Source organism: Chelonia mydas, chromosome 5 (genome assembly GCF_015237465.2).
Source record: "Chelonia mydas isolate rCheMyd1 chromosome 5, rCheMyd1.pri.v2, whole genome shotgun sequence".
NCBI lineage: Eukaryota > Metazoa > Chordata > Testudines > Cheloniidae > Chelonia > Chelonia mydas.
The window spans coordinates 132,761,584-132,788,471 of NC_051245.2; the positions used below are offsets into that span (position 1 = coordinate 132,761,584).

General features: G+C 48.1%; 1 protein-coding gene across 1 annotated transcript in view; it reads left to right on the top strand.

Moving 5' to 3' along the window:
* Window positions 1-322: 322 nt before the first annotated feature.
* The window catches only part of LOC102932562, a 31,305-nt gene continuing 4,739 nt past the window's right edge, over window positions 323-26,888 (top strand). The window contains exons 1-3 of the mRNA XM_043546250.1: window positions 323-346; window positions 4,007-4,351; window positions 16,904-17,030. Of these exons, the coding sequence (XP_043402185.1) occupies window positions 323-346; window positions 4,007-4,351; window positions 16,904-17,030 (496 nt within the window). The remainder of the gene's footprint in view (window positions 347-4,006; window positions 4,352-16,903; window positions 17,031-26,888) is intronic.

Genomic DNA, 26,888 nt, shown 5'->3' on the forward strand with positions numbered 1-26,888 from the left:
GTGTTGAATATCACTGAGGCAGGAAAGGAATTGTAGTGGGATCTAGCATGTTCAGAGATTCAGGATTTCCTGAATGACCAGCTGATGGCCATTCGGAGTGATCTTGAGCATCAGGCTTGGCCCACTGCCCTTACTAGTGCTTCAGGAGTACCATCTGCTTTGTGGCCATGGAGACATACTTGGAGATTTTCAGGATGGAGTTGCAAGTACTCGCAGTGCTCCTTCCAACCATATGGGCCGGTAGGAGGGGTGTGGGCTCCTACATACCGAATCCTGCCAGGTCCATGGGGAGGATGCATGTGGGACTGGATTATTCGCCGTGATGTCTGGGAGATTAGACCACCTGGTATGCCTAGCCGATTTGTTGTTAGTGCTCCTGGAATAACACCTGATATTTGGATTGAAATAGGGAATCAGTGGATATTATGGCCCTTATAAACCCCCGCAGCTTCAATGTGTGAGTGTAACCCTTCTGCCCGTCAGAGTTGGCAGCAACAAGGGCTGGGTTCAACATCTAGGGGATCCATTCCAATAACACAATGCAAACCAGCTCGAGCCCCCACCCAGTGACCTGGGACAAATATATACCACCCCCGCTGGGCACCTCCAAGAGGCAATACTTCCCCTCTCGCAAGCACCTAGTCTGAGTGTAGCAAAAAGCCTTTTAATAACAGAGAGAAACAATGTGGCATTATGTTGGGGAAACACCACCAACAGGATTCATAACACAACCCATGAGCAAAAAACCCACCCCAAGCAAATTGGGGCATGCCCTTTCCCTTTGGTTCTTGAATCCAGCAACCCAAAGTCCCAAAAGTCCAATGACCCAAAAGTCTCTGTCCCTCGTCAGGGCAGCCCCAGAGTTCAAAAGTTTATCTGCAGAGCTTTACCTCCCAACCTGGTGGAGATGGGGGCGGGAGTAAAAGGTACCTTATATGATCTGAAGCTGACCGCCCCACAGCTCCATAGGCCTTCGCTCCGCTCTGCTCCACCAGCCGCCCCACAAACTGCTTCACTCAGCTCCGCAGCCCACAAGCAGCTCCCGCTGTCCCACAAACTGCTCTGCTCCACATCCCACCATCCTATGAACTGCTCCACCAGCCTGTCCACAAGGCACTCCAGCCGCCCCACAAACGTCTCCACCATATATCTTCAGGCTCCCCCACTACTTAACACAACACTCAGTGATTTCAGCTCTTAGGTGAATTCAGCTTGTAGTAGGGGAGCCTCAGTGCTGGTGCACCATTAGCCCAAAGGGAATTCAGCTCAGCAGCCTCCTAACTAGATTCCTAATGAAATCAAAATTAGCTCTGACATTGCACAGTGGAGAGAGGAGGAAGTGCAATTAGCATGTAAGGCCCTCACCAAGGAGCCCATGCCACCAAGTATTAATACTTGTCCCCAACCTCTCTCAAGTCAGAGTTTTGGAACCCATGACCCTTGCCTAGCAAGTGCTACTTAGTTGATGGTGAGTCCCTCCATCATACCAAAAGGCCAAGTACAGTTCCAAGCACAGTTCCCATAATCAGGGTAATAACAATTGATTCTTCCTGCCCCGATAACAGAGACACTGGGGATCCCGCAGCAGCCAAAGTGACCATTTGGGCAGCTATGGCCTCATTCTAGGCAGGGTGGGTGTGCCTATGCAAATGAGATCGGCCCCTGAAGTTCTTTTCCACAACTTGCCACACCTCACCACCAGATGTCAGGGTGGAGTTCATCCTGACACTGCTTACATAAGGAAATTGAAGCAAGGGGAAGTTGTCACAGTATTTGACACAGTCTGTTGGGAAGGTATGGGACAAGGGACTACCCTGACAGGACAGTTACTTTTCCAAGCTAATGACAGTTGTGTATATGTTAAGGTCACCGCTTTGCAAGACTTACATTTTAATCTCACTACGGTCACAAGAAATCACATTATTTCTTGGCCTGCAGACAAAACCCTACAATTGGACCTTGGGTATCAGATTTCTTTTAATTGGACCACTTTGATACCCGACCAGTTTAAAAATTTACACTCACTCTTACCAGAGGTTAGGAAAATTTCTGATTTACAGGGTCAAATCCATGTGCTTCAGAATATATATCAAATTGAAAAACGTGCTTTTCATACAGCCGATAGAGCGTCTGCTTTGTGTACTAATTATGATGTAATGTGCTCTGTAACTAAGGCAATGACACAACTCCAGCATATTATTACAATGGGGACATTAATGCGTGAATTGCTTTTGTTTAGTATAGTAATATGTTACTGTTGTTGTAAGGGACGTACTAACAAAAATGCCTTTCATGTTCATACTAATAAGGCGTTATCGTTATATCCAGTTAAGACTTATAGGCCTGATTCTGATCCTCCTGAGCTAGAAACAGAAATACAAGGCTTGATGCAATTGGAGGTTTAAGAACGCTAGTTGTGATAAAGGAAGCACAAAAGCGGGGAGTGTGGAAGCAGGGAAAGAAAGAGAGGGTTTAAGTGCAGCCATTTAAGTGTCAGAAACGGAGCAACTGTTTCGTTAAGTCTTAGCCTAATATCGCGAGACCTTTAGAAGCAGGGATCATGTCAGAAGCGAGTGGAAAACAGCAGAATAGTCAATGTGACCTAGTCTTGAGATAACGATGTTTTGAGAAGAGAAAGTGAGAAAATACTGGATTAGATAGTAAATAGTCTAAATAAAATGTAGACGTTCTCAATTTCTGCATGTCACAAAGAGGTATAAATGCTTGTGTGATTTTGCTTGTACTTTGGAGAAACTGAGGCAGAGATGCTCTCTGCCAGCTGTTTTCTTCCCTTGCAATTGTTCGAATAAAGCTGTCTCTGATTTTGTTGCTTCCAAACTGAGAGTGGAGTTCGTTTTCTTCCACAACTGGAATTGGAAAAGGTTCAGAAAAGAGCAAGAAAAATGATTAGGGGTATGGAACAGCTTCTTTATGAGGAGAGATTAAAAAAAACTGGGACTTTTCAGCTTGGAAAAGAGACAACGAAGGGGAGATATGATAGAAATTTATAAAATAAAGACTGCTGTGGAGAAAGTAAATAAGGAAGTGTTTTTTACTCCTCCTCCTAACACAAGAACTAGGAGTCACCCAATGAAAGTAATAGGCAGCAGATTTAAAACAAACCAAAGGAAGCATTTCTTCACACAATGCACAGTCAACCTGTGAAACTCTTTGCCAGGGGATGCTGTGAAGGTTAAGACTAGAACGGAGTTCAAAAAAAGAACAAGGTAAATTCATGGAGGATAGGTCCATGAATGGCCATTAGCCAGAATGTGCATGGATGATGTCCCTAGCCCCTGACTGCCAGAACCTGGGAATGGACGTCAGGAGATGGATCACTTGTTGATTTCCTGTTCTGTTCATTATCTCTGGGGCACCTGGCCTTGGTCACTGTCAGAAGACAGGATACTGGGCTAGATGGAACTTTGATCTGACCCACTATGGCTGGATTTACGTACTAGGGAATCTAGTGAGCCCAGTGTAATGGGAGGGAGTAGGAAAATCCCTCAGTGTGCAGAACACTGGGAAGTGAGAAGCTATAATTCAGGAGCAACAGATCCTAATTCCTAATTAGTCTGGAAAAGCTGAATGTGAAAAATAAGAATGGGTGTCATGTGACTTTGGCAATGAGAGGAGCCTGCAGAGAAGAGAGATTGTGGCTATTACACACGGTGAAGGGGGAGCAAGACTCTCAACGTCTCAAGGAGTTTCACTACCAGCCTCGGCCATTTTGACACCCTGAGGTGCCATCCAGAGCAGTGAGGAGTTGTGCTCGCTGTAATCCTGGGTGAGTTTCAATGTTCTGCTGCTGGAGCTCCCTTGTCTGGATACTCCCAGCCGGCATTCAAGGACACACTCAGTGTCTGTGTGATAAGTCACCCCTGAGCAGCAGCTCTGCCTGCAGCAGCCTGCTTGGGACATACAGCTCCTGACTCTCCAGGGACCGGAAGGGACGTTGGGCCGGGGAGGACGGAAGTGCCCCCCCGGGGCAGGATGGGAGATGTAGTTCTTGACTCTCCAGGGAGCGGAAGTGACGTTGGGCCGGGGGAGGACGAGCCGGGCAGTGAACGCGCGCGGGGCGCTGCGGCTCTGCCTGGCTCGTGCGGGGCCGTTGGATCCTCTCCCGGAGCCGGAGAAGAGTTTTTGTGTCTCCCGGCTTTGGGCATGCGCAGATCGGGGGGCTGGGGAGAGCCCCGCATGCGCAGAGGCAGAGCTGCTCCGCTGCTGCTCCCTGGGGCTGCGGGGCCGGGCTGAGCAGGGTCTGTGCCGGGGAGACCCGTTAACTCCCCGTGCCCGGCCCGGGCCCTGCTCCCGCTGGAGCCGCCTCGTGCTGCGGAGCTGCAGCCGCCAGGTACCGGAGCGAGCGCCGGGGGCGGGGCCGGGCGGTGACTCTGCCCCAGTGTCCGGGGGGGACCAGGCATCTGGCAGCGGCGGGATCTGCCCCCGGGGGGCCCGCGGGGTGGGGGGCCGGAGCTGCTGCCCCAGCGGGAGCCCAGCGCCCCGCGGGCCCGGCCAGGCTCTGCCCTGGGGTTCCTGCGTGTGGCTGGGCGGGGGGCGGCGGGGGGGGGATCTGGGGAGGGGCGGGTGGGAAATGTCTGTGCAGCCCGGACATGGGCGGGAGGGGAGAGGAGCAGGTGACCCCCAAGGAGTGGGGAGAGAAGGGGGGGCTGAGATCCCCTCGGATTTCCCGCTGCCCTGGGAACCCCCGTCCTGCCCCCTTTCTCTCTAGAGAGCAACGAGCAACATCCAGGGTGACCCCCCCCCCCGCCCATATCGCTGAGAGGGTCTTTGTTCTCCTCCCCCCATTGTACCCCATTTGCTCCCCACTTCACCCGTGGCCAGTTCAAATCTCAGGTTTCTGGTGTCTCTGCCCCATTTTTACCTGCAGTGACTTGTCCTTTTTTCGGTGGGAAATCGTTCCCCGGAGTGATTTCTGAACTGGGAAGAGGGTTAATGGGCAGAGGCTGGGAGAGCCCTGAGACAGGGATACTGCTGGGCTGGGCTGGGGGGGCCACTCTCTGCTGGCCACAGGGCATGGGAAGGCCTAGGAAGGGGAGGGAGGAGCAAGCATCCCCCAGGGAGAGGGCTCAACCCCAGGTTTCCAGTCCCAGCTACTTCCCCCACCCCCACCTTGCCCAACCCACTGCCTGCTAGTCACATTCCCAGACACCATGGCCAGCCCCTCCCCCTCTGATCTGACTCCAGCCCCACTCCTTTCCCCTGGGAAAGCCACATCACCCAGGGCTCCCTGCTGGCCATGAGAATGTGAGACAACAAGAATCCATCCCACTCTGTTGTTGTTCCCCTCAAACTTTCCCTCTTTTCTCTTGACCTGTTAAATGGTGACGTAAAATCTTCTCAGATGCTGGGCTTCTCTCTTATATTGGCAGATACTTAGTTTGTGCCCCATTTTCTCCTCAGTTCTGAAATACTGATATCAAATTCTTGAAAATCTTCCTGCTTTTCTCCGCAGGTGTCTGCGTGAGATCAGGGCTGTTATTGTTCTGAGCGTGGCTCAGGCCTTGACTGAGATCAGGTGCCCCAGTGTGCCGGGCACTGCACAAACCCTAACCAAGTTTGGGGTACCTTTTGTGCCAGGAACTGCACAGACCCTGACAAGGTTCCTCCCCCACTCTGAACTCTAGGGTACAGATGTGGGGACCTGCATGAAAAACCTCCTAAGCTTATCTTTACCAGCTTAGGTCAAAACTTCCCCAAGGTACAAAATATTCCACCCTTTGTCCTTGGATTGGCCGCTACCACCACCAAACTAATACTGGTTACTGGGGAAGAGCTGTTTGGACACATCTTTCCCCCCAAAATACTTCCCAAAACCTTGCACCCCACTTCCTGGACAAGGTTTGGTAAAAAGCCTCACCAATTTGCATAGGTGACCACAGATCCAAACCCTTGGATCTGAGAACAATGAAAAAGCATTCAGTTTTCTTACAAGAAGACTTTTAATAGAAATAGAAGTAAATAGAAATAAAGAAATCCCCCCTGTAAAATCAGGATGGTAGATACCTTACAGGGTAATTAGATTCAAAACATAGAGAACCCCTCTAGGCAAAATGTTAAGTTACAAAAAAGATACACAGACAGAAATAGTTATTCTATTCAGCACAGTTCTTTTCTCAGCCATTTAAAGAAATCATAATCTAACACGTACCTAGCTAGATTACTTACTAAAAGTTCTAAGGCTTCATTCCTGGTCTATCCCCGGCAAAGACAGAATATAGACAGACACACAGACCCTTTGTTTCTCTCCCTCCTCCCAGCTTTTGAAAGTATCTTGTCTCCTCATTGGTCATTTTGGTCAGGTGCCAGCGAGGTTACCTTTAGCTTCTTAACGCTTTACAGGTGAGAGGAGCTTTCCCCTGGCCAGGAGGGATTTCAAAGGGGTTTACCCTTCCCTTTATACTTATGACACGCCCCCCAAATCTCAGCTAGGGTGAAACACTGGCTGGGATTTCTTCCTGGAGCTCTAGGAAAAACAGAGTTAATAAGACACATGCATCTCTAAATATACTACCAAGTACATAAAGACTAACAATATTTTCTACATCTCAAGGACGATTTTAACCAGTTGATTCTGGGAAACTTTCACGGGAGAGTGCATCAGCCACTTTGTTAGAAGCTCCTGAGATGTGTTGGATGTCGAAATCAAAATCTTGGAGAGCTAAACTCCACCGAAGAAGTTTTTTGTTAGTTTCTTTGACGGTGTGAAGCCACTTCAGTGCTGCATGGTCGGTTTGCAGGTGGAAACGCCGTCCCCAAACATATGGGCGTAGCTTTTCCAGAGCGTAGACAATGGCGTAACATTCTTTTTCAGTGACTGACTAGTTGCTTTCCCTCTCAGACAGTTTTTTGCTGAGAAACACTACAGGGTGGAATTCTTGATCAGGTCCTTTCTGCATTAAAACTGCTCCCACACCATGCTCGGACGCATCTGTGGTTACTAGGAACGGTTTGTCAAAGTCTGGGGCCCTTAGTACAGGGTCAGACATGAGTGTCGCTTTAAGCTTGTTAAAGGCCTTCTGACACTTTTCGGTCCACTGAACAGCATTTGGCTGTTTCTTTTTGGTTAGGTCTGTCAGTGGGGCGGCAATTTGGCTGTAGTGCGGTACAAATCGTCTGTAATAACCGGCCAAGCCTAAGAAGGATTGAACCTGTTTCTTTGACTTTGGGACAGGCCACTTTTGGATAGCATCCACTTTGGCCTGTAGGGGGCTGATAGTTCCTTGACCCACCTGGTGTCCAAGGTAAGTCACTCTGTTCAGGCCTATTTGACACTTCTTAGCCTTAACAGTTAGTCCTGCCTCCCTTATGCGCTCAAGGACTTTTTGTAGATGTTCCAGGTGGTCTGCCCAGGAATCCGAAAATATGGCCACATCGTCAAGGTAGGCGACTGCATATTCTCCTAATCCCGCTAGGAGACCATCTACAAGTCTTTGGAAGGTGGCAGGTGCATTTCGCAGCCCGAAAGGGAGTACATTAAATTCATACAGCCCGAGATGTGTGGTGAAGGCTGACCTTTCCTTGGCAGATTCATCTAGCGGTACCTGCCAGTACCCCTTGGTTAAGTCCAAGGTAGAGATGAACTGGGCCCGTCCCAGTTTCTCTAATAGTTCATCTGTGCGTGGCATTGGATAGTTGTCTGGGCGAGTTACAGCATTTAGCTTACGGTAGTCCACGCAAAAACATATTTCCCCATCTGGTTTGGGAACTAGAACCACTGGAGATGTCCATGCACTTTGAGGGGCGGATTACACCCATCTGTAACATATCCCGGATCTCCCGTTCTATAGCAGTTTTAGCTTGAGGAGACACCCGCTAAGGTTGGACCCTAATTGGTTGAGCATTACCTGTGTCAATGGAGTGGTATGCCCGTTCAGTCAGTCCTGGGGTGGCTGAGAACGTTGGCCCGTAGCTAGTGCACAGCTCCTGGATCTGCTGTCGCTGCATACGCCCAAGGGTCACGGAGAGGTTCACCTCTTCCACACCACCAGCACATTTCCCTTCGTAGTAGACACCTTCAGGCCACTCAGCGTCGTCTCCTCCCTGGGTTGTAAACTGACAAAGCTTTAATTCTCTGGAATAAAAGGGCTTTAGAGAATTAATATGGTACACCTTAGGCTTTCGGTTTGAGGTGGGGAATGCTATGAGATAATTAACAGCTCCCAGGCGCTCCTGGACCGTGAATGGCCCTTCCCACGATGCTTCCATTTTATGGGCCTGGAGCGCCTTTAAGACCATGACCTGGTCCCCTACTTTGAAGGAACGCTCTCTGGCATGTTTATCATACCAGGCTTTTTGCTCTTTTTGAGCATCCTGTAAGTTTTCTTTAGCAAGGGCTAAAGAGGTTCGGAGGGTGTTTTGTAGGTTGGTTACAAAGTCCAGAATGTTAGTTCCTGGAGAAGGTGTAAATCCCTCCCATTGCTGCTTCACCAACTGCAATGGCCCCTTAACCTCACGGCCAAATACAAGTTCAAATGGTGAAAACCCTAAACTGGGATGTGGTACAGCTCTGTAGGCAAAGAGCAACTGCTGCAACACTAAGTCCCAATCATAGGAGTGCTCATTTACGAATTTACGTCTCATGGCCCCCAAAGTCCCATTAAACTTCTCCACCAGGCCATTTGTTTGATGGTGGTAAGGGGTGGCAACCAAGTGATTTACCCCATGAGCTTCCCAAAGGTTCTTCATAGTTCCTGCCAGGAAATTAGTCCCTGCATCTGTGAGGATGTCGGAGGGCCAACCTACCCTGGCAAAAATGTCTGCTAGTGCCTAGCACACACTTTTAGCCCTGGTATTGCTTAGAGCTACTGCTTCCGGCCATCGGGTGGCAAAATCCATGAAAGTCAGTATGTACTGCTTTCCTCTGGGTGTCTTTTTCGGAAAAGGACCCAGAATATCCACAACTACTCACTGAAATGGAACTTCAATGATGGGGAGTGGCTGGAGAGGGGCTTTGACCTGGTCGTGGGGTTTTCCCACTCTTTGGCACACCTCACAAGACTGGACATAGGTAGAAACATCCTTGCCCATTCCCTCCCAGTGGAATGACCCCCCCAAACGGTCTTTGGTCCTGTTCACCCCAGCATGGCCACTAGGGTGATCATGGGCTAAGCTCAAGAGCTTGGCCCGGTATTTAGTTGGAACTACCAACTGTCTCTGCGGATGCCAGTCTTCCTGGTGTCCACCAGAAAGAGTTTCCTTGTATAAAAGTCCTCGTTCTACAACAAACCTGGATCGATTAGAAGAGCTGAGAGGCGGTGGGTTGCTCTGTACCGCCGTCCAAGCTCTCTGGAGGCTTTCATCTGCTTCCTGTTCGGTCTGGAACTGTTCCCTTGATGTTGGAGACATCAGTTCCTCATGGGATTGTGGACCTAGGCTTGGTCCCTCTGGAAGTGATATAGGGGATGGAGCTGTTTCTGTTGACTGTGAACCGCTCTCCGCTGGTGCACTATGTTGGGATTCAGGCTCCGGCTGAGCCTCTTGTGTCGGGTTATCGGTTGCTGCCAGTTCAGGGTCGGTGGGGCCCTCTGGTGTTGAGGTTGCAAGTACTGGCTTCAGTGCTGGCAATGGGTCTGGTGTTGGTTGTTCGGCTGGTTCTGGTTCTGGGACTGGCTCCGTCTGGGTCTCTGGGACTGGATCCACTACTGCTGTTGCAGACATTGTCCTGGGGTCCAGGTCCATCACCTCTGACCGGGTCCTGATAGAAGTTTCCGGAACAGAGCTAGGCCTCACGGCTTGTTTAGCCTGGCTGCGGGTGACCGTTCTCACCCTCTTGGCCTGCTTCACATGATTGGCCAAGTCTTCCCCCAACAGCATGGGGATGGGATAATCATCATAGACTGCAAAAGTCCACGTTCCTGACCAGCCCTTGTACTGGACAGGCAACTTGGCTGTAGGCAAATTGAAAGAGTTGGACTTGAAGGGTTGAATCGTCACTTGGATCTCTGGGTTGATTAAATTGGGGTCCACTAAGGAAGCATGGATAGCTGACACTTGTGCTCCGGTATCCCTCCACGCGGTGACCTTCTTCCCGCCCACACTCACAGTTTCCCTCCGCTCCAAGGGTATCTGGGAGGTATCTGGGCCTGCGGACCTCTGGTGTGATTCCGGTGCAATGAACTGTAATCTGTTGGGGTTCTTGGGGCAGTTGGCCTTTACATGCCCCAGCTCGTTACATTTAAAACATCGTCCAGCCGACAGGTCACTGGGGCGAGGTGGGTTGCTAGAGAATGGGGTGGTGAGACGATAAGGGGTCTGGAGGGTTCTTTGGGAGGTAGGTGGGGCCTTGGGCGGCCCCCGATAATAGGGTGTGGTCTGGGGTTGTCCCTTCTGGTCTCCGCTCCAACTGCGACCAGTTTTCTTCTTCTCTGCCACCTCCACCCATCTGGCTCCAATCTCTCCTGCCTCGATTACAGTTTTGGGCTTCCCATCTAGGATGTATCTTTCTATTTCCTCAGGAACACCCTCTAAGAATTGTTCCATTTGCATTAGGAAGGACAAATTTACTGGAGATTCAACACTTGCTCCTGATATCCAGGTATCCCAATGTTTCACAATATGGTAGGCATGTCGGGTAAATGACACGTCTGGTTTCCACCTTAGGGCTCTGAACCTCCGACGAGACTGCTCGGGTGTTATCCCCATTCTGACTCTCGCCTTGGATTTAAACAGTTCATACTTGTTCATGTGTTCTTTAGGCATTTCAGCCGCCACCTCAGCTAAGGGTCCACTGAGCTGCGGCCTCAGCTCTACCGTGTATTGGTCAGTAGAGAGGTTGTACCCAAGGCAGGCCCTTTCGAAGTTTTCTAGGAAGGCCTCAGTATCATCGCCTGCCTTGTAGGTGGGGAACTTTCTGGGATGGGAAGTGGTACTTGGAGAAGGATTGCTAGGGTTTGTTGGGATATTCTGCTGAGCCTTTATCTTCTCTATCTCCTCCACATACTTCCTCTCTTTTTCCTTCTCCTCCAGTTCTTTGTCCCTTGCTTCCATAGCTCTCCTGTGAGCAGCCACTTGGTGTTGTTCTGCCTGTTTCGCTGCCTCTTTCGCTGCCTCCCTTTCTTGTTCCTTCTCCTCCTTCTTCAGCCGCATGAGTTCTATCTGTCTTTCATGTTCCCTTTGTCTTTCCTCAGCCTGAAATCTGGCTAATTCCAGCTTTTGTCGAGCCGTGGATTTTGTCATTCTAACCTCTCTGTTTTTAACTAACTTTACACCCGAGGTTTAGAAATAAACAAACAAAACTTGGCTGTAAAATTTTGCTGTGCTGGAATAGAATACCTATTCTCTGATAGTGATTGTCAGCCTACAGAAAAAGACAATTCCCTTGTCTCTGCTCTGGGCCCAAATCAAAGCAAAAAACCTCCAACTACTTGGAAACCTGCTTACCAGCAGCCCAAAGGAAAAAAAAGTTTCCTTTTTAAACTTGTGCTCCTTGTAAAAAATCAAAATCCAAAAAACCCCCCCAAAAAAACAAAAAAAACCCCTGCCACTTTTGTCTCTAGGCAAATGGGTATAAGACCCCCCCCCCCCCTTTACTTTTAGGGGAAAAAAAAACTCTGGGTTGGAAGACTGTGAATTTCCCTGCAGGAGTTAAGTACCCTGCCTCCAGGCAAAGAAAACCTGCAATTCACAAAGATAATCCCCTTTTGTCTCTGCTTGGCCACAAAGCAGAGAAAAACAAGCTGCTTTCAGTTTCAGCTGCTTTCTGGACTTCCTTTCCAAAGGAAAAAAAATTTCCTTTTTTAAAATCTGTATTTCTAGTTCAGAAAATCTCAACTGGATCTCAAAATGATTTCAGGTTAATCCCACCACTCTGCCACCATGTCAAGGTTCCTCCCCCACTCTGAACTCTAGGGTACAGATGTGGGGACCTGCATGAAAAACCTCCTAAGCTTATCTTTACCAGCTTACGTCAAAACTTCCCCAAGGTACAAAATATTCCACCCTTTGTCCTTGGATTGGCCGCTACCACCACCAAACTAATACTGGTTACTGGGGAAGAGCTGTTTGGACACATCTTTCCCCCCAAAATACTTCCCAAAACCTTGCACCCCACTTCCTGGACAAGGTTTGGTAAAAAGCCTCACCAATTTGCATAGGTGACCACAGACCCAAACCCTTGGATCTGAGAACAATGAAAAAGCATTCAGTTTTCTTACAAGAAGACTTTTAATAGAAATAGAAGTAAATAGAAATAAAGAAATCCCCCCTTTAAAATCAGGATGGTAGATACCTTACAGGGTAATTAGATTCAAAACATAGAGAACCCCTCTAGGCAAAACCTTAAGTTACAAAAAAGATACACAGACAGAAATAGTTATTCTATTCAGCACAGTTCTTTTCTCAGCCATTTAAAGAAATCATAATCTAACATGTACCTAGCTAGATTACTTACTAAAAGTTCTAAGGCTTCATTCCTGGTCTATCCCCGGCAAAGACAGAATGTAGACAGACACACAGACCCTTTGTTTCTCTCCCTCCTCCCAGCTTTTGAAAGTATCTTGTCTCCTCATTGGTCATTTTGGTCAGGTGCCAGCGAGGTTACCTTTAGCTTCTTAACCCTTTACAGGTGAGAGGAGCTTTCCCCTGGCCAGGAGGGATTTCAAAGGGGTTTACCCTTCCCTTTATATTTATGATAGACCCTTACAGAGAGCAGGGACCTTGCTGTACCCGGTGCTACAGTGACCCTGACTGAGCTCCTCCCCCTTTTTGTGCCAGGCCCTGCATCAACACCAAGTGAAATCAGGCTCCAGTTGTGCCAGGTGCTGCAGAGATGGCAAACAAAATCAGGGACCTTGTTGTTCCTGGAGCTGCAGAGACCCCAAGTGAGATCTGGGTCCTGTTCCGCCAGGCACTGCAGAGACCCCAACATAGGTCAGACCCCGCTGTTGTGAGGATCCCAAGTGAGATCTGCACCCCTGTTGTGACAGGTAAAACTGAGATCTGGACACCCACCCCCGTGCAAAGGAGTGCAAGACTGTGGCCCAGATTAGAATCTCATAGAAGATCAGGGTTGGAAGGGACCTCAGGAGGTCATCTAGTCCAACCCCCTGCTCAAAGCAGGACCAAACCCCAACTAAATCATTGGAGCCAGGGCTTTGTCAAGCCTGACCTTAAAAACCTCTAAGGAAGGAGATTCCACCACCTCCCTAGGTAACCCATTCCAGTGCTTCACCACCCTCCTAGTGAAATAGTGTTTCCTAATATCCAATCTAGACCTCCCCCACTGCAACTTGAGACCATTACTCCTTGTTCTGTCATCTGCTACCACTGAGAACAGTCTAGATCCATCCTCTTTGAAACTCCCTTTCAGGTAGTTGAAAGCAGCTATCAAATCCCCCCTCATTCTTCTCTTCTGCAGACTAAACAAACCCAGTTCCCTTAGCCTCTCCTCGTTAAGTCATGTGCTCCAGCCCCCTATTCAGAACATAAGAATGGCTGTCCTGGATCAGACCAAAGGTCCATCCAGCTCAGTATCCTGTCTACCTACAATGACCAATGCTAGGTGCCCCAGAGTGAGTGAACCTAACAGGTAATGATCAAGTGATCTCTCTCCTGCCATCCATCACCCACGTTTGACAGAGGCTAGGGACACCATTCCTTACTTATCCTGGCCAATAGTCATTAATGGACTTAACTCCATGAATGTATCCAGTTGTGTCTTAAACCGTGTTATATTCATTTTTGTGCCCTCTGCTGGACTCTTTCCAATTTTTCCACATCCTCCTTGTACTGTGGGGCCCAAAACGGGACACAGTACTCCAGATGAGGCCTCACCAATGCCGAATAGAGGGGAATGATCACGTCTCTTGATCTTCTAGCAGTGCTCCTACTTATACAGCCCAAAATGCCGTTAGCCTTCTTGGCAACAAGGGCAAACTGCGGACTTATATCCAGCTGCTCATCCACTGTAACTCCTGGGTCCTTTTCTGCAGAACTGCTGCCTAGTCACTCGGTCCCTAGTCTGTAGCAGTGTATGGGATTCTTCCATCGTAAGTGCAGGACTCTGTACTTGGCCTTGTTGAACCCCATCACTTTTATTTTGGCCCAATTCACTAAATTATCTAGGTCCCTCTGTATCCTATCCCTACCCTCCAGCTTATCCACCACTTCATACATAGTCTGTATCCATAACTTCAGATACAAACATGATACATGCACACAAATAGGATAATCACGCTCAGCAAATCATAACTTTTCCAGTGACACCACACATATTGCACAAAATGCATTATAATTCTGTCCTAATCATATTATAATCATACCACTATGCTGAATATGGGGTGTCCTGTCAGGCAGGGTCTTATTTCAAGGCACAGGAGTTGGGAATGGAACTTCCCGTCTTTGTGGAACAGGAAATAACCCTCCAGCGAGGGCTGGGAAAATGTCCCAGACTTCCCGTGCTGGAGCCTGAATCTACTGACACTTCATTAGTTACCACCACTCCCAGTCTTTGTGGCAACTGCAAACTTTATCAGTGAGGATTTTATATTCTCTTCTAGGTCATTGATAAGAATGTTAAATACCACAGGGTCAAGAACCAATCCTTGCGGGAACCCTCCAGAAATAGATCCACTCAACCACGGTTCCCCATTTACAATCACAGTTTTTAATCTATTTAACGTATGCCAGGTTTATTTTGTATCATTCTAGTTTTTTAGTCAAAATATTGTGCTGAACCAAGTCATGCCTTACAGAAGTCTAGGTATAGTGCATCAATACTATTAGCTGCAACCAGTGGTGAGCTGGAGCCGGTTCGCACCGGTTCGCTAGAACCGGTTGTTTAGAAGCCCTTTTAGAACCGATTGTTCTGCGAGGGACAACCGGTTCTAAAAGGGCTTCTAAATTTAACCGGCCAAAAGTGGCGCCTTAGGCGCCGACTCCACGGGTGCTTCAGCCCTGGAGCACCCAAGGGGAAAATTTGGTGGATGCAGAGCACCCACCGGCAGCTCCCTGCCCCACCCCCAGCCCCAGCTCACCTCCGCCTCGTCCTCTGAACGCGCCACCCCGCTCTGCTTCTCCACCCCCCCAGGCTTCCCGCAAATCAGCTGTTTGCATGGGAAGCAGGCCCAGGGAGGCGGAGGTGAGCTCGGGTGGGGGAAGAGGGCCACCTGAACCACAGCAGGTAACCCGGGGGGGGAGAGGGGGGGCAGGGGAACCGCTTCCCGCCCCAGCTCACCTCCGCCATCCTTGGCCTGAGCGTGAAGCCACTGCCTGCTTCTCAGCCCTCCCAGGCTTCCTGCCGAACAGCTGATTCGCGGGAAGCCGGGGGGGGGGGGGGGGGGGCGGGCGGAGAAGCAGAGCGGAGTGGTGTGTTCAGGGGAGGAGGTGGAGTGGAGGTGAGCTGGGGCCAGGCACGGGGTGGGGAGCTGCCTGTGGGTGCTCTGCACCCACCAGTTTTCCCCGTGGGTGCTCCAGCCCCGGAGCACCCAGGGAGTCGGTGCCTGAGGTGCCACTTTTGATGTGATCAGTGGGGGAGCGGCCGCTCCCCCCTAGCTACGCTCCCCCGCCCCTAGGAGCCAGAGGGACCTGCCGGATGCTTCCTGGGAGCTGCCCCAGGTAAGCAGCGCCGGGACTCCCCACCTTGCCCCCCAGCAGGTGCCTCTGGCTCTTAGGCGTGGAGTGGGCACCCACTACGGTGGCCCACGAGACCCTCCTGCCCGGTTCTGGGGGCAGCCAGGGGACAGGGAGGGGGTGGATGGGGCAGGGGTCCTCAGGGGGGGCGTCAAGGAACGCGGGGGGGGGGTTGGATGGGGCAGGAGTCTCGGGGGGCGGGGATGGGCAACGACCCCCTCGTGGGGTGAGGAGGGAACCCCTTGTTAAGATTTTGGCAGCTCATCACTGGCTGCAACCAAACTTTTGATCTCATCCACTAAGGATATCCAATTAGTTTGATAGGATCTATTTTTTCTAAATCTTTGTTAATGGGTACTAATTATATTACCCTCCTTTATTTCTTTATTAATGAAATCCAGTATTGGATGCTCCATTATCTTGGCCAGTATCGATGTCAGACTGACACGCTTTTAATTAGCTGGGTCATCTCTCTTACATTTTTTAAATATTGGCACAGCATTAGCTTTATTCCAGTCTTCTGGAATTTCCCCAATGTTCCAAGTCCTAAGTAAATTCAACCTTAACAGTCCACCACACTCCTCCACCAGGTATTTTAAAACTCTTGGATACTAGTTGTCTGGACCTGCTGATTTAAACATGTCTAACTTTAATAGCTGCTGTTTAATGTCCTCGTGAGTTATTGTTGGAATGGAAAGAGTGTTGTCGTCAACATCTTATGATATGACTACATCATGTGTTTTTATCCAAACCCAGGAGAGAAATATTTATTGAACACTTCTATCTCTTCTGCATTATTTTTGATAATTCCACCATTTCTGTATAGTAATTTACCACTACCATTGTTAGGATTAATTTTGAACTTTAGAAACCTTTAAAAACTTCCTTCTTATTTTCATTGATTGATCATTGATTTCTGATAGCTTCCCTTACCAATTTTCTACAATTCTGACCTTCTAACTTATATTCTTTACTATCGACTTCCCCTTTCTTCCATATAGTTTATTTGTAGAGTTGGGATTCCTACCAGGGAGCCACCAGCAGGGTCCAGAGACAGCCCCATCTCCTATATCAGGCCCTGGCTAGTAGGTATGTGATGAATGTGAAAACCCTGCCTTAGTCTGTCAGCTGGGAGACACAATGGTTCTCTTTTTCTACCCTCTGATGGCCTCCTGGCTGCTCTAAGCAAGGTGGGGGTGGGACTCTGTTAACATGTGCCTCCCGAAGCTTCCGTTTACCTGGTGCTGCTGTTCTGTGAATAGTGGGGTTGTGACTGGGGCAGCAGATACTGAGTGTTGGACTCTTGCTCTTTCAGAGACCGGTGACTTTTGAAGAGGTGGCTGTATATTTCATCAGGGAAGAGGGGGCTCTGCTGGACCCCACTGTGAGAGCCCTCTACAGGGATGTCATGCAGGAGAACTATGAGACTGTGGTCTGGCTGGGTAAGGAGTCCTGTCCCCTGGATTATAAGAAGCTGTGGGGTCTCTAAAGAACTTGAGTAGTAATAACTTCATACCTGTATTCGTCATGCAAGTTTTGACAAGTTCTACCCCTCCCACCCCCCCACTGTTTTTGCCTTATCTCCCACCCACTAGAGTAATTTTTGGACATGTGCCTTTTTGGTGCTGTCAGTCATTTTAAAATTGCATTTAATTTATCATTATTGGATACATTAATAACTACATTAATAACTAGAGCTTTCGTGCCTTTTCCTCATTTTAAAAGGAAAATATGCTGCCTGTAGAATTCTAAATTGAGTAAATAGGTGTATGACTCATGCATGTCTTGTGGGACAGTCAGATGAGCTCAGCTTTTGATAGGAGAGTGTATAATGTTGCCATTCAGGACCCCATGGGTGAAGGGAGAACAGAACCGTGGGAGGGGAGAAGAAGAGGGGAGTAGCTAATTCTGGGGTGCTAGGACATGGGGAGTGTGTGTGCCGGATTAGAGGTAAGAAGGAGCAGGGAGGGATGAGGTAGTGAGAGACGAGGAGGGAACATAGGAAGCTCCCAAGGTGCCTGGACGTGGTGGTTGCTGAGAGGAATGGGAAGAAGGTGAGGGAAGTGTGGAGGAAAGACACCCAGGAGGTGGGCTGGGTGGATCAGTGGGAGGTAGGAGAGTTTTGGGAATCTAGAGCTGTGGGGGATCCTAGATCTTTAACCCCAAATCCCTGCCCAGGCGTTTTTGCTTTACAGCCTGCACTCCAGTTTTATTTCTGTTCAGTTTCAATTCATTATACATTTTCCCCCAAACATTATTATTTTAACTCTTGACCTCCCTCTCCCACTCATTACCCCCCTCCCCATATAACCTTCCCGTCTCTATGCACAGCAACCCCATTCACCGATCCTGAGTCCTTGCTGCATTCCTCCCTCCCACAGCAGGGCCACTACCCAGGCACAAATGGGCACTTTGTTGATGATGTCAGGGTGGTAGTATAGCCTGTACAATTTTTACACCTACATATTGGGGTACAACTTGCCCTTTTACATGGCTGCTCAATGTTAATTGAGAAGATGAAATTTGGTGAAACACACAGAAACTTAATTTAATACAGGCAGTTATAATTGGAATTGCAGCTAGCAAGAGATGTTAAGAGTAACAAGAAGGGTTTCTTCAGGTATGTTGGCAACAAGAAGAAAGTCAAGGAAAGTGTGGGCCCCTTACTGAATGAGGGAGGCAACCTAGTGACAGAGGATGTGGAAAAAGCTAATGTACTCAATGCTTTTTTTGCCTCTGTCTTCACAAACAAGGTCAGCTCCCAGACTACTGCACTGGGCAGCACAGCATGGGGAGGAGGTGACCAGCCCTCTGTGGAGAAAGTAGTAGTTCGGGACTATTTAGAAAAGCTGGACGTGCAAAAGTCCATGGGGCCGGATGCGATGCATCCGAGAGTGCTAAAGGAGTTGGCAGATGTGATTGCAGAGCCATTATCTTTGAAAACTCATGGCAATCCGGGGAAGTCCCGGACGACTTGAAAAAGGCTAATGTAGTGCCCATCTTTAAAAAAGAGAAGAAAGAGGATCCTGGAAACTACAGGCCAGTCAGCCTCACCTCAGTCCCTGGAAAAATCATGGAGCAGGTCCTCAAGGAATCAATTCTGAAGCACTTAGATGAGAGGAAAGTGATCAGGAACAGTCAGCATGGATTCACCAAGGGCAAGTCATGCTGACTAATCTAATTGCCTTCTGTGACGAGATAACTGGTTCTGTGGATGAAGGGAAAGCAATGGACGTGTTGTTCCTTGACTTTAGCAAAGCTTTTGACACTGTCTCCCACAGTATTCTTGCCAGCAAGTTAAAGAAGTATGGGCTGGATGAATGCACTATAAGGTGGGTTGAAAATTGGCTAGATTGTCGGGCTCAACGGGTAGTGATCAATGGCTCCATGTCTAGCTGGCAGCCACTATCAAGCGGAGTGCCCCAAGGGTCAGTCCTGGGGCCGGTTTTGTTCAATATCTTCATAAATGATCTGGAGGATGGTGTGGATTGCACCCTCAGCAAGTTTGCAGATGACACTAAACTGGGAGGAGAGGTAGATATGCTGGAGGGTAGGGATAGGATACAGAGGGACCTAGACAAATTGGAGGATTGGGCCAAAAGAAATCTGATGAGGTTCAACAAGGACAAGTGCAGAGTACTGCACTTATGATGGAAGAATCCCATATACTGCTACAGACTAGGGACCGAGTGACAAGGCAGCAGTTCTGCAGAAAAGGACCTAGGGGTTACAGTGGACGAGAAGCTGGATATGAGTGAACAGTGTGCCCCTGTAGCCAAGAAGGCCAATGGCATTTTGGGATGTATAAGTAGGGGCATAGCGAGCAGATCGAGGGACGTGATCGTTCCCCTCTATTCGACATTGGTGAGGCCTCATCTGGAGTACTGTGTCCAGTTTTGGGCCCCACACTACAAGAAGGATGTGGAAAAATTGGAGAGAGTCCAGCGGAGGGCAACAAAAATGATTAGGGGACTGGAACACATGACTTATGAGAAGAGGCTGAGGGAACTGGGATTGTTTAGTCTACAGAAGAGAAGAATGAGGGGAGATTTGGTAGCTGCTTTCAACTACCTGAAAGGGGGTTCCAAAGAGGATGGATCTAGACTATTCACAGTGGTAGCGAATGACAGGACAAGGAGTAATGGTCTCAAGTTGCAGTGGGGGAGATTTAGGTTGGATATTAGGAAAAACTTTTTCACTAGGAGGGTGGTGAAACACTGGAATGCGTTAGCTAGGGAGGTGGTGGAATCTCCTTCCTTAGAAGTTTTTAAGGTCAGGCTTGACAAAGCCCTGGCTGGGATGATTTAATTGGGGATTGGTCCTGCTTTGAGCAGGGGGTTGGACTAGATGACCTCCTGAGGTCCCTTCCAACCCTGATATTCTATGATTCTATGAATCATAGGCAAGGATCAATATGCATAATGATTAGACTAAGGTAAGTATAGTAAAGAGAGTCTTGCACTGTGCATACTTCCAAGTTATGGTCACCATTGGAAACAAAGATCGAGGGGCAAGGGAGTCCATCAGAAGGAAGGCCTTCCTTCAGTTTACACTATCTTGGTGACCTGACAAATGAAAAAATGGTAACTAAGAGAGGTATTTTATCCACTTATGGTAATAGGATTGCTATGTACTATATCTGCTCCTTTACTCTGATTACAGTAATGTCAATAGCTGCCCCAACCCATATGTGGCCTTTGGGAAGTCCATAATTAAGCATCAAGCATTAATACTCATGATTTACATCACTTATTTACATCACTATTTATTAATAATTCTAATATATGAATGCGGCCCAACTGCTGAGCTACTGCATAGCAACCTAACTGCTAAAGCCCGCCCCTTCTTTCAGAATCCTGTGGTGTATTGCACCTGTTGGTGATTACTTGTTAGTTTTTTAAAATGTGGAGTCAAAATATCTCACCTGGGATTCTCTCCTTATCCTGAGGCCTATTCAGCTAAATCATAGACTTCATCATAATCACTCCCACAAAGCCTCAACCTAATATAAGGCCCTTAACTGTAGCAAGCTTAGGCTATGTTTACACTACCATGGTCAGCTGACCTACGCTACGCAACTCCAGCTATGTGAATAATGTAGCTGGAGTGAACATAACTTAGGTTGAGTTGCTGCAGGGAGTACATTGCGGGCGGTCGATGGGAGAGCGTGGGGGTAGAGTACAGGAGTTGACTGGAGAGCCAGCTGCAGTCAATCTGCAGTTGATTTGGCGGGTCTTAACTAGACCCACTAAATCGACCACCAGTGGATCCATCTCAGAGCGTGGATCCTGGCTGTAGTGTAGACCTGCCCTTAATAGCCCATTTATTTATGTTCACCTCCTTGACCCTCCATGCTTATTGCAAGCTAATAAGCAATTTTCTGATAATGACATTTTATCTCTAGCGAGTATAAAATTGCACACAAGACTTGAGACTAGGTCAAAGATAATAAAATCAGGTCGGGGCGAACAGGAGTGAGAGTTTGGAGAGACTCTTGGCCCCGCTGTCTCCATCTGCAGCAGCCACAAGCTGCCTTTCCTCCGGGCTCCTTGGATCTTGGAGCCTGTCCCTTCTGACATTGCATGGCCCAGTTCTTGTTTTTTACATTCTCCTTTTCTGGATTCAGAGTAGCAGCCGTGTTAGTCTGTATCTGTAAAAAGAAAAGGAGTACTTGTGGCACCTTAGAGACTAACCAATTTATTAGAGCATAAGTTTTCGTGAGCTGCAGCTCACTTCATCGGAAGAATTAGAGGCTGTTGATCCTGAATTTCAGTGTTTAATTCCCCAGCCTTCTCCACACACTGGAGGGGTTTAATTCTCTCTCCCATTATACCTGAATCACTAGATTTCCTAATTCCCCACAATGTGCTTTTGCAATATTACAGTTCTGGGACAGCTAAGCCTCTGACCTGCCTCCATGGTCTGCTCAAGGAATGCCAGCTCAGGTTATCAGGCCTCTAGCCAGCCCCTCTCTATGGGTAGGGACCCACATGCCTCTCCTTTTTGACCAGGTTTGAGGATTGCAGCTTCTCCTACATTGTGTTCACTGGACTAACCTCCAGTTCCTGTGCTTTGCTTTTTCTCCAAGGGCTGTAAGCACTGTGTGTGAGATAGAGTTGGGAATTTTGGTGATACTTCTATGATGCCAATACACACCTCAGTTTCCCTCTCTGATTGGTATTGCTATGATTAGAAAGAGCAGGAGACATGAGGTGTTTTGTCATGGGGTGATATGAATGGGTCATTAAGGACTGGCTGGGACCAACCCACATCAATGGAATACCCGACAGAGACAAGGGAATGATTGTCACCTGTCCACGGGAGGATCTCCCCTTGGCTGAGTGAAGCTGTCATAAATATAATGGGAAGGGTAAACCCTTTTAAAATCCCTCCTGGCCAGAGAAGAAAATCCTCTCACATGTAAAGGGTTAAGAAGCTAAAAGTAACCTCACTGGCACCTGACCAAAATGACCAATGAGGAGACAAGATACTTTCAAAAGCTGGGAGGAGGGAGAGAAACAAAGGGTCTGTCTGTCTGTCTATATTCTGTCTTTGCCGGGGATAGACCAGGAATGGAGTCTTAGAACTTTTAGTAAGTAATCTAGCTAGGTACGTGTTAGATTATGATTTCTTTAAAGGGCTGAGAAAAGAATTGTGCTGAATAGAATAACTATTTCTGTCTGTGTATCTTTTTTGTAACTTAAGGTTTTGCCTAGAGGGGTTCTCTATGTTTTGAATCTAATTACCCTGTAAGGTATCTACCATCCTGATTTTACAGGGGGGATTTCTTTGTTTCTGTTTACTTCTATTTCTATTAAAAGTCTTCTTGTAAGAAAACTGAATGCTTTTTTCATTGTTCTCAGATCCAAGGGTTTGGGTCTGTGGTCACCTATGCAAATTGGTGAGGCTTTTTACCAAACCTTGTCCAGAAAGTGGGGTGCAAGGTTTTGGGAAGTATTTTGGGGGGAAAGATGTGTCCAAACAGCTCTTCCCCAGTAACCAGTATTAGTTTGGTGGTGGTAGCTGCCAATCCAAGGACAAAGGGTGGAATATTTTGTACCTTGGGGAAGTTTTGACGTAAGCTGGTAAAGATAAGCTTAGGAGGTTTTTCATGCAGGTCCCCACATCTGTACCCTAGAGTTCAGAGTGGGGGAGGAACCTTGACAGAAGCATTTATGGACTCATTATGTTTTTGGGAGCAGGAAGAACTGGGCTCGCAGATGCAGGGAGCTCTATTGGAGAGAATACAAATGGACAGGTACAGTGAATGGAAATCAAACTGTTTTCTAGAGCAGCATGGCTCAAGGGCATTGGCCAGCATGGACTATATTGTCGTCTTTGCTTCTCTGTCCTAATCTAAAGACTTTCAATGCTGCGTTTCGATTGACTAATAAACCCTGCTATGTTTTAAAAGTCTGCCCAGTGTCACAGCACAAACTTGCACTGTGCATTGAATGAGGAACAGTCTCTGAACAGGAGTTTCCACAGTATGCATCCGATGAAGTGAGCTGTAGCTCACGAAAGCTCATGCTCAAATAAATTGGTTAGTCTCTAAGGTGCCACAAGTCCCCGATCATTTCCAAAGTGTATTAAAACCTTCTTTAAAAGCTTATGTCTTGGTTATCAGGTCATGTCAGTTTGTAGCCCAAAAAGACCCCCTTCAGTCAGCTCAAACTCAGCTGTTTCTCCCCAAAAAGTCTGTCTGTCGTCTTCAGTCTCCTGAAAGAGTAAAATCAGTCACTGCCCCTTTCTGTATGGGGCAAAGCTTCAAAAGATGAAGTTGTGTATAATCAGCCTTGAGATCCAGCCTTAGGGATACCAGATTGCACAGGAAACCTATCCCTCAGCCCTCCCTGGTATCATCTGGCCCATCTCAGCATCATAGTCTGTGAAGTATTCATGCTTTCAAGGGCTGGCTCAAAGATACAGATAACAGTCATAAATAGGGTCAGTGTTTGCTGGCAACGAAAACAAAGTGGTTGACAAACATGAGCAATATATAATCCTTTACAGCCTGAAAGTGCATTGTGGGAGAGGACAGGAGCCAGCTGTGTGGGGGAGGTGGGGCCCAGACACTGGGCATTGAGAGCCTAGAGCCGTCTGTGTGCTGGGGAGATGGGACATGAACCAGCTGCGTGCAGGAGAGATGATCAGGGGACAGGTGTTGCTGACACAGTCAAGAGCAGGTGCGAGCGCCGTCTGCTCTGCAGCATGATGAGGGTGCCCTGCCTCTCAAGGGGAAGCTCCACCGTGTTTTTTCTGAGCTCAGACTTGTATGAGGAAGGAAGAAATTGGTAGGAAGTCTCAAAGCAGCCAGTCCCCAGCCTTTTCCCTGTGCCCTGGGGAGGAGTCAGGTGTCTCCAGGCAGAAATCTGGGGTTTGTGACCCTGCATCCCCACCCACCCTCTGTTCAGCTATTCTGGATGTGAAGGGTGATTCCCAGAAATGAAGAGTAATTTCAGGAAAAAATGCAGTAATAGCAGCAGTTTCCGGAAAACACTGGCCCTAGTCATAACATTAAATACAATAGTCTCAAGAGATATACCTGTGTTCATCAGATCTGTCACTCTGCCTTCACATCGTTCACTCTGCTGGTGGGTTCTGCCTCGTCCCCCATTCTGTGTCTGTCTTGTCTATTTAGATTGTAAATTCTTCAGGGCATGGGCCATCTACTATTCTGGGTTTGTACTGTGCCTAGCACAACAGGGGCCCACGGTTAGTTGGCTCTTAGGCACTAAGGTAATGAATATGATTTATAATAATAACTCTCCTGCCACTTTGAGCCAAGGACGCTAGCCTTGGGATGTTACTTCTTAAAAATGAGCTGGGGTTAAAACCATGGAATATTCCTTGTGACAAGTATCCCACAAATTCCATGGACCTTCCTTGTTTTCTTTGCCTTCCCAGGGTTTCCAATTTCCAAACCTTATGTGATCTCGCAGCAGGAATGAGGGGAACAGCCGTGGGTCTCAGACCTCTATGGCTCTGAAAAAAAGTGCTCCTGAGACCGTCTGCACAGGTGAGGAATTGGGTAAACCATCTCAATAACTGTCAGTAAATACAGGAAACATTTGGGATGCTCTACAAAGACTCCAAGTTGTAAGCTCTCCAAGTTCAGGATTGTTCCCTGCAGATGTGGAGTCATTAGGCAGATGTCATTCATGGCTTCCCACCTATCCTGACAGTTGGCAGCAGGTCCCTCCCCAATCTCACTTTCCCCTGAGAGTTCTGGTGAGATGCACGCCCAGAACTGATACCTTCCTCTCTCTCCTCTGGGGAAGGGTTTGGGGAAAATCAGCTCCTGATAGGTTTGATCTCTCCCGCACATATTTTGGTTTGTTCACACCTTTTTCCATTCCTCTCTCTGGTGCAGGGAGTGACCTATGTCTGGATTCTCTCTGTCTCTCATCAGGTGACGGGATGGTGAGTGAGAACGAGGAGACGCCCCAGCGGGAAGATGCTGAGCAAGTAGAACCACATGGGATGTTATCAGGAATATCCAAAGGGAATGTTTCTGGGAGTTGTGCACTGCCAGAAAAAGCAAAAGCCTGTGAGATTCAGCACAGGCCAGAGGAAAACTCAGACCTTATTACATGCGAGACCATCAGCTTGGAAGACACATGCTACATATGCCATGAGTGTGGGAAAAGCTTCAGTGGGAACTCTGACCTTCTCACACATCAGAGAATCCACAGGGGAGAGAAACCCTACACGTGCTCTGAGTGTGGGAAAAGCTTCAATCGGAGCTCACACCTTAACAGACATAGGAACATCCACACAGGAGAGACACCCTACACATGCGCTGAGTGCAGGAAAAGCTTCAATCGGAGCTCAAGCCTTATTAGACATAATAGAATCCACACAGGAGAAAAACCCTACACATGCTCTGAGTGTGGGAAACGCTTCAGTTATAACTCAGTCCTCATCTCACATCAGAGAATCCACACAGGCGAGACACCCTACATGTGCTCTGTGTGTGGGAAAAGCTTCAATCAGAGCTCAAGCCTTATCAGACATCAGAAAATCCATACTGGGTGGACACCCTACACGTGCCCTGAGTGCGGGAAATGCTTCAGTTATAGATCAGCCCTTACCATACATCAGAGAAGTCACACAGGTGACAAACCCTATGGATGTTCTGAGTGTGGGAAACGCTTCATGGATAGTTCAGCCCTCGTCACGCATCAGAGAATCCACACAGGAGAGAGACCCTACATGTGCTCTGAGTGTGGGAAAAGCTTCAATCAGCGCTCACACCTTATCAGACATCGGGCAATCCACATAAGAGAGACTCCCTACACATGCGCTGAGTGTGGGAAAAGTTTTAAGCGGAGCTCTGCCTTCATCTCACATCAGAGAATCCACACAGGAGAGATGCCCTACACGTGCTCTGAGTGTGGGGAATGCTTCAGTTACAGCTCAGCCCTTACGAAACATCAGAGAATCCACCGTGGAGAGACGTCCTACATGTGCTCTGAGTGTGGGAAAAGCTTCAATCAGAGCTCAAGCCTTATTAAACATCAGAAAATCCACATATGAGAGAACTGTAATAAATGCCTTGATTCCAGCTGGCCAAAGATTGTTTTTTACAAAATCACAATTGCCAATTCCCACATAGCGACCTTTGCACCATGTTCACCGTGGTCTCTCAGCTCCCCTAGATGAGTTGCCTGCTTCTGCCTTTTGCAGCTCCCCATTCTTTGGGGTCAGTCCTGTGATTTTTTTCTACCCTCTTTTCCTTTCGAGTTGTAGGAGTGTGTCTCCCTCCAGCCAGGAATGTTCATCAGCTCCAGGTAGGGGAGAGAGATTTGACCCAACAGGCTACACTGAGGCAAAAACTGCCTGGGCCTTACATTCACTAGGACTGTACGTGGTGTTGGCTGCTCAAGTGACCTTGGTGTAAAAAGACAATTATAGTGGTAGTGCAGATGTAGCCCAGGTGCCGTGGTTGGCATTAGCTTTCCCCTTGACCTGACCTAAACGCCATCACTTTTCCTAATCTAAACAAACCCTGAGCATCACAGTTATACTGTCCCCCCATTTCAAAGCAATTGTTATCAAGTTCCCCCTCTGGGAACCATTTTTTTTTTATTCCCAGTTGCTCTGATGTTGCTTCAGGTTGTGCTGGAGACCAGATATTTTTACTACCATTTTCCTCACTTAAAATATATTGAACTATAACAGAGAACAGGAACAGGGCACGGATAGGGAAAAATGTTATTTCACCCTCTGTAGCAGCGGAAGAAGATAGGGTAAGTCAGAGGGATTCCCTTATTCCCCATCACCAGCCCAGTCCCCCT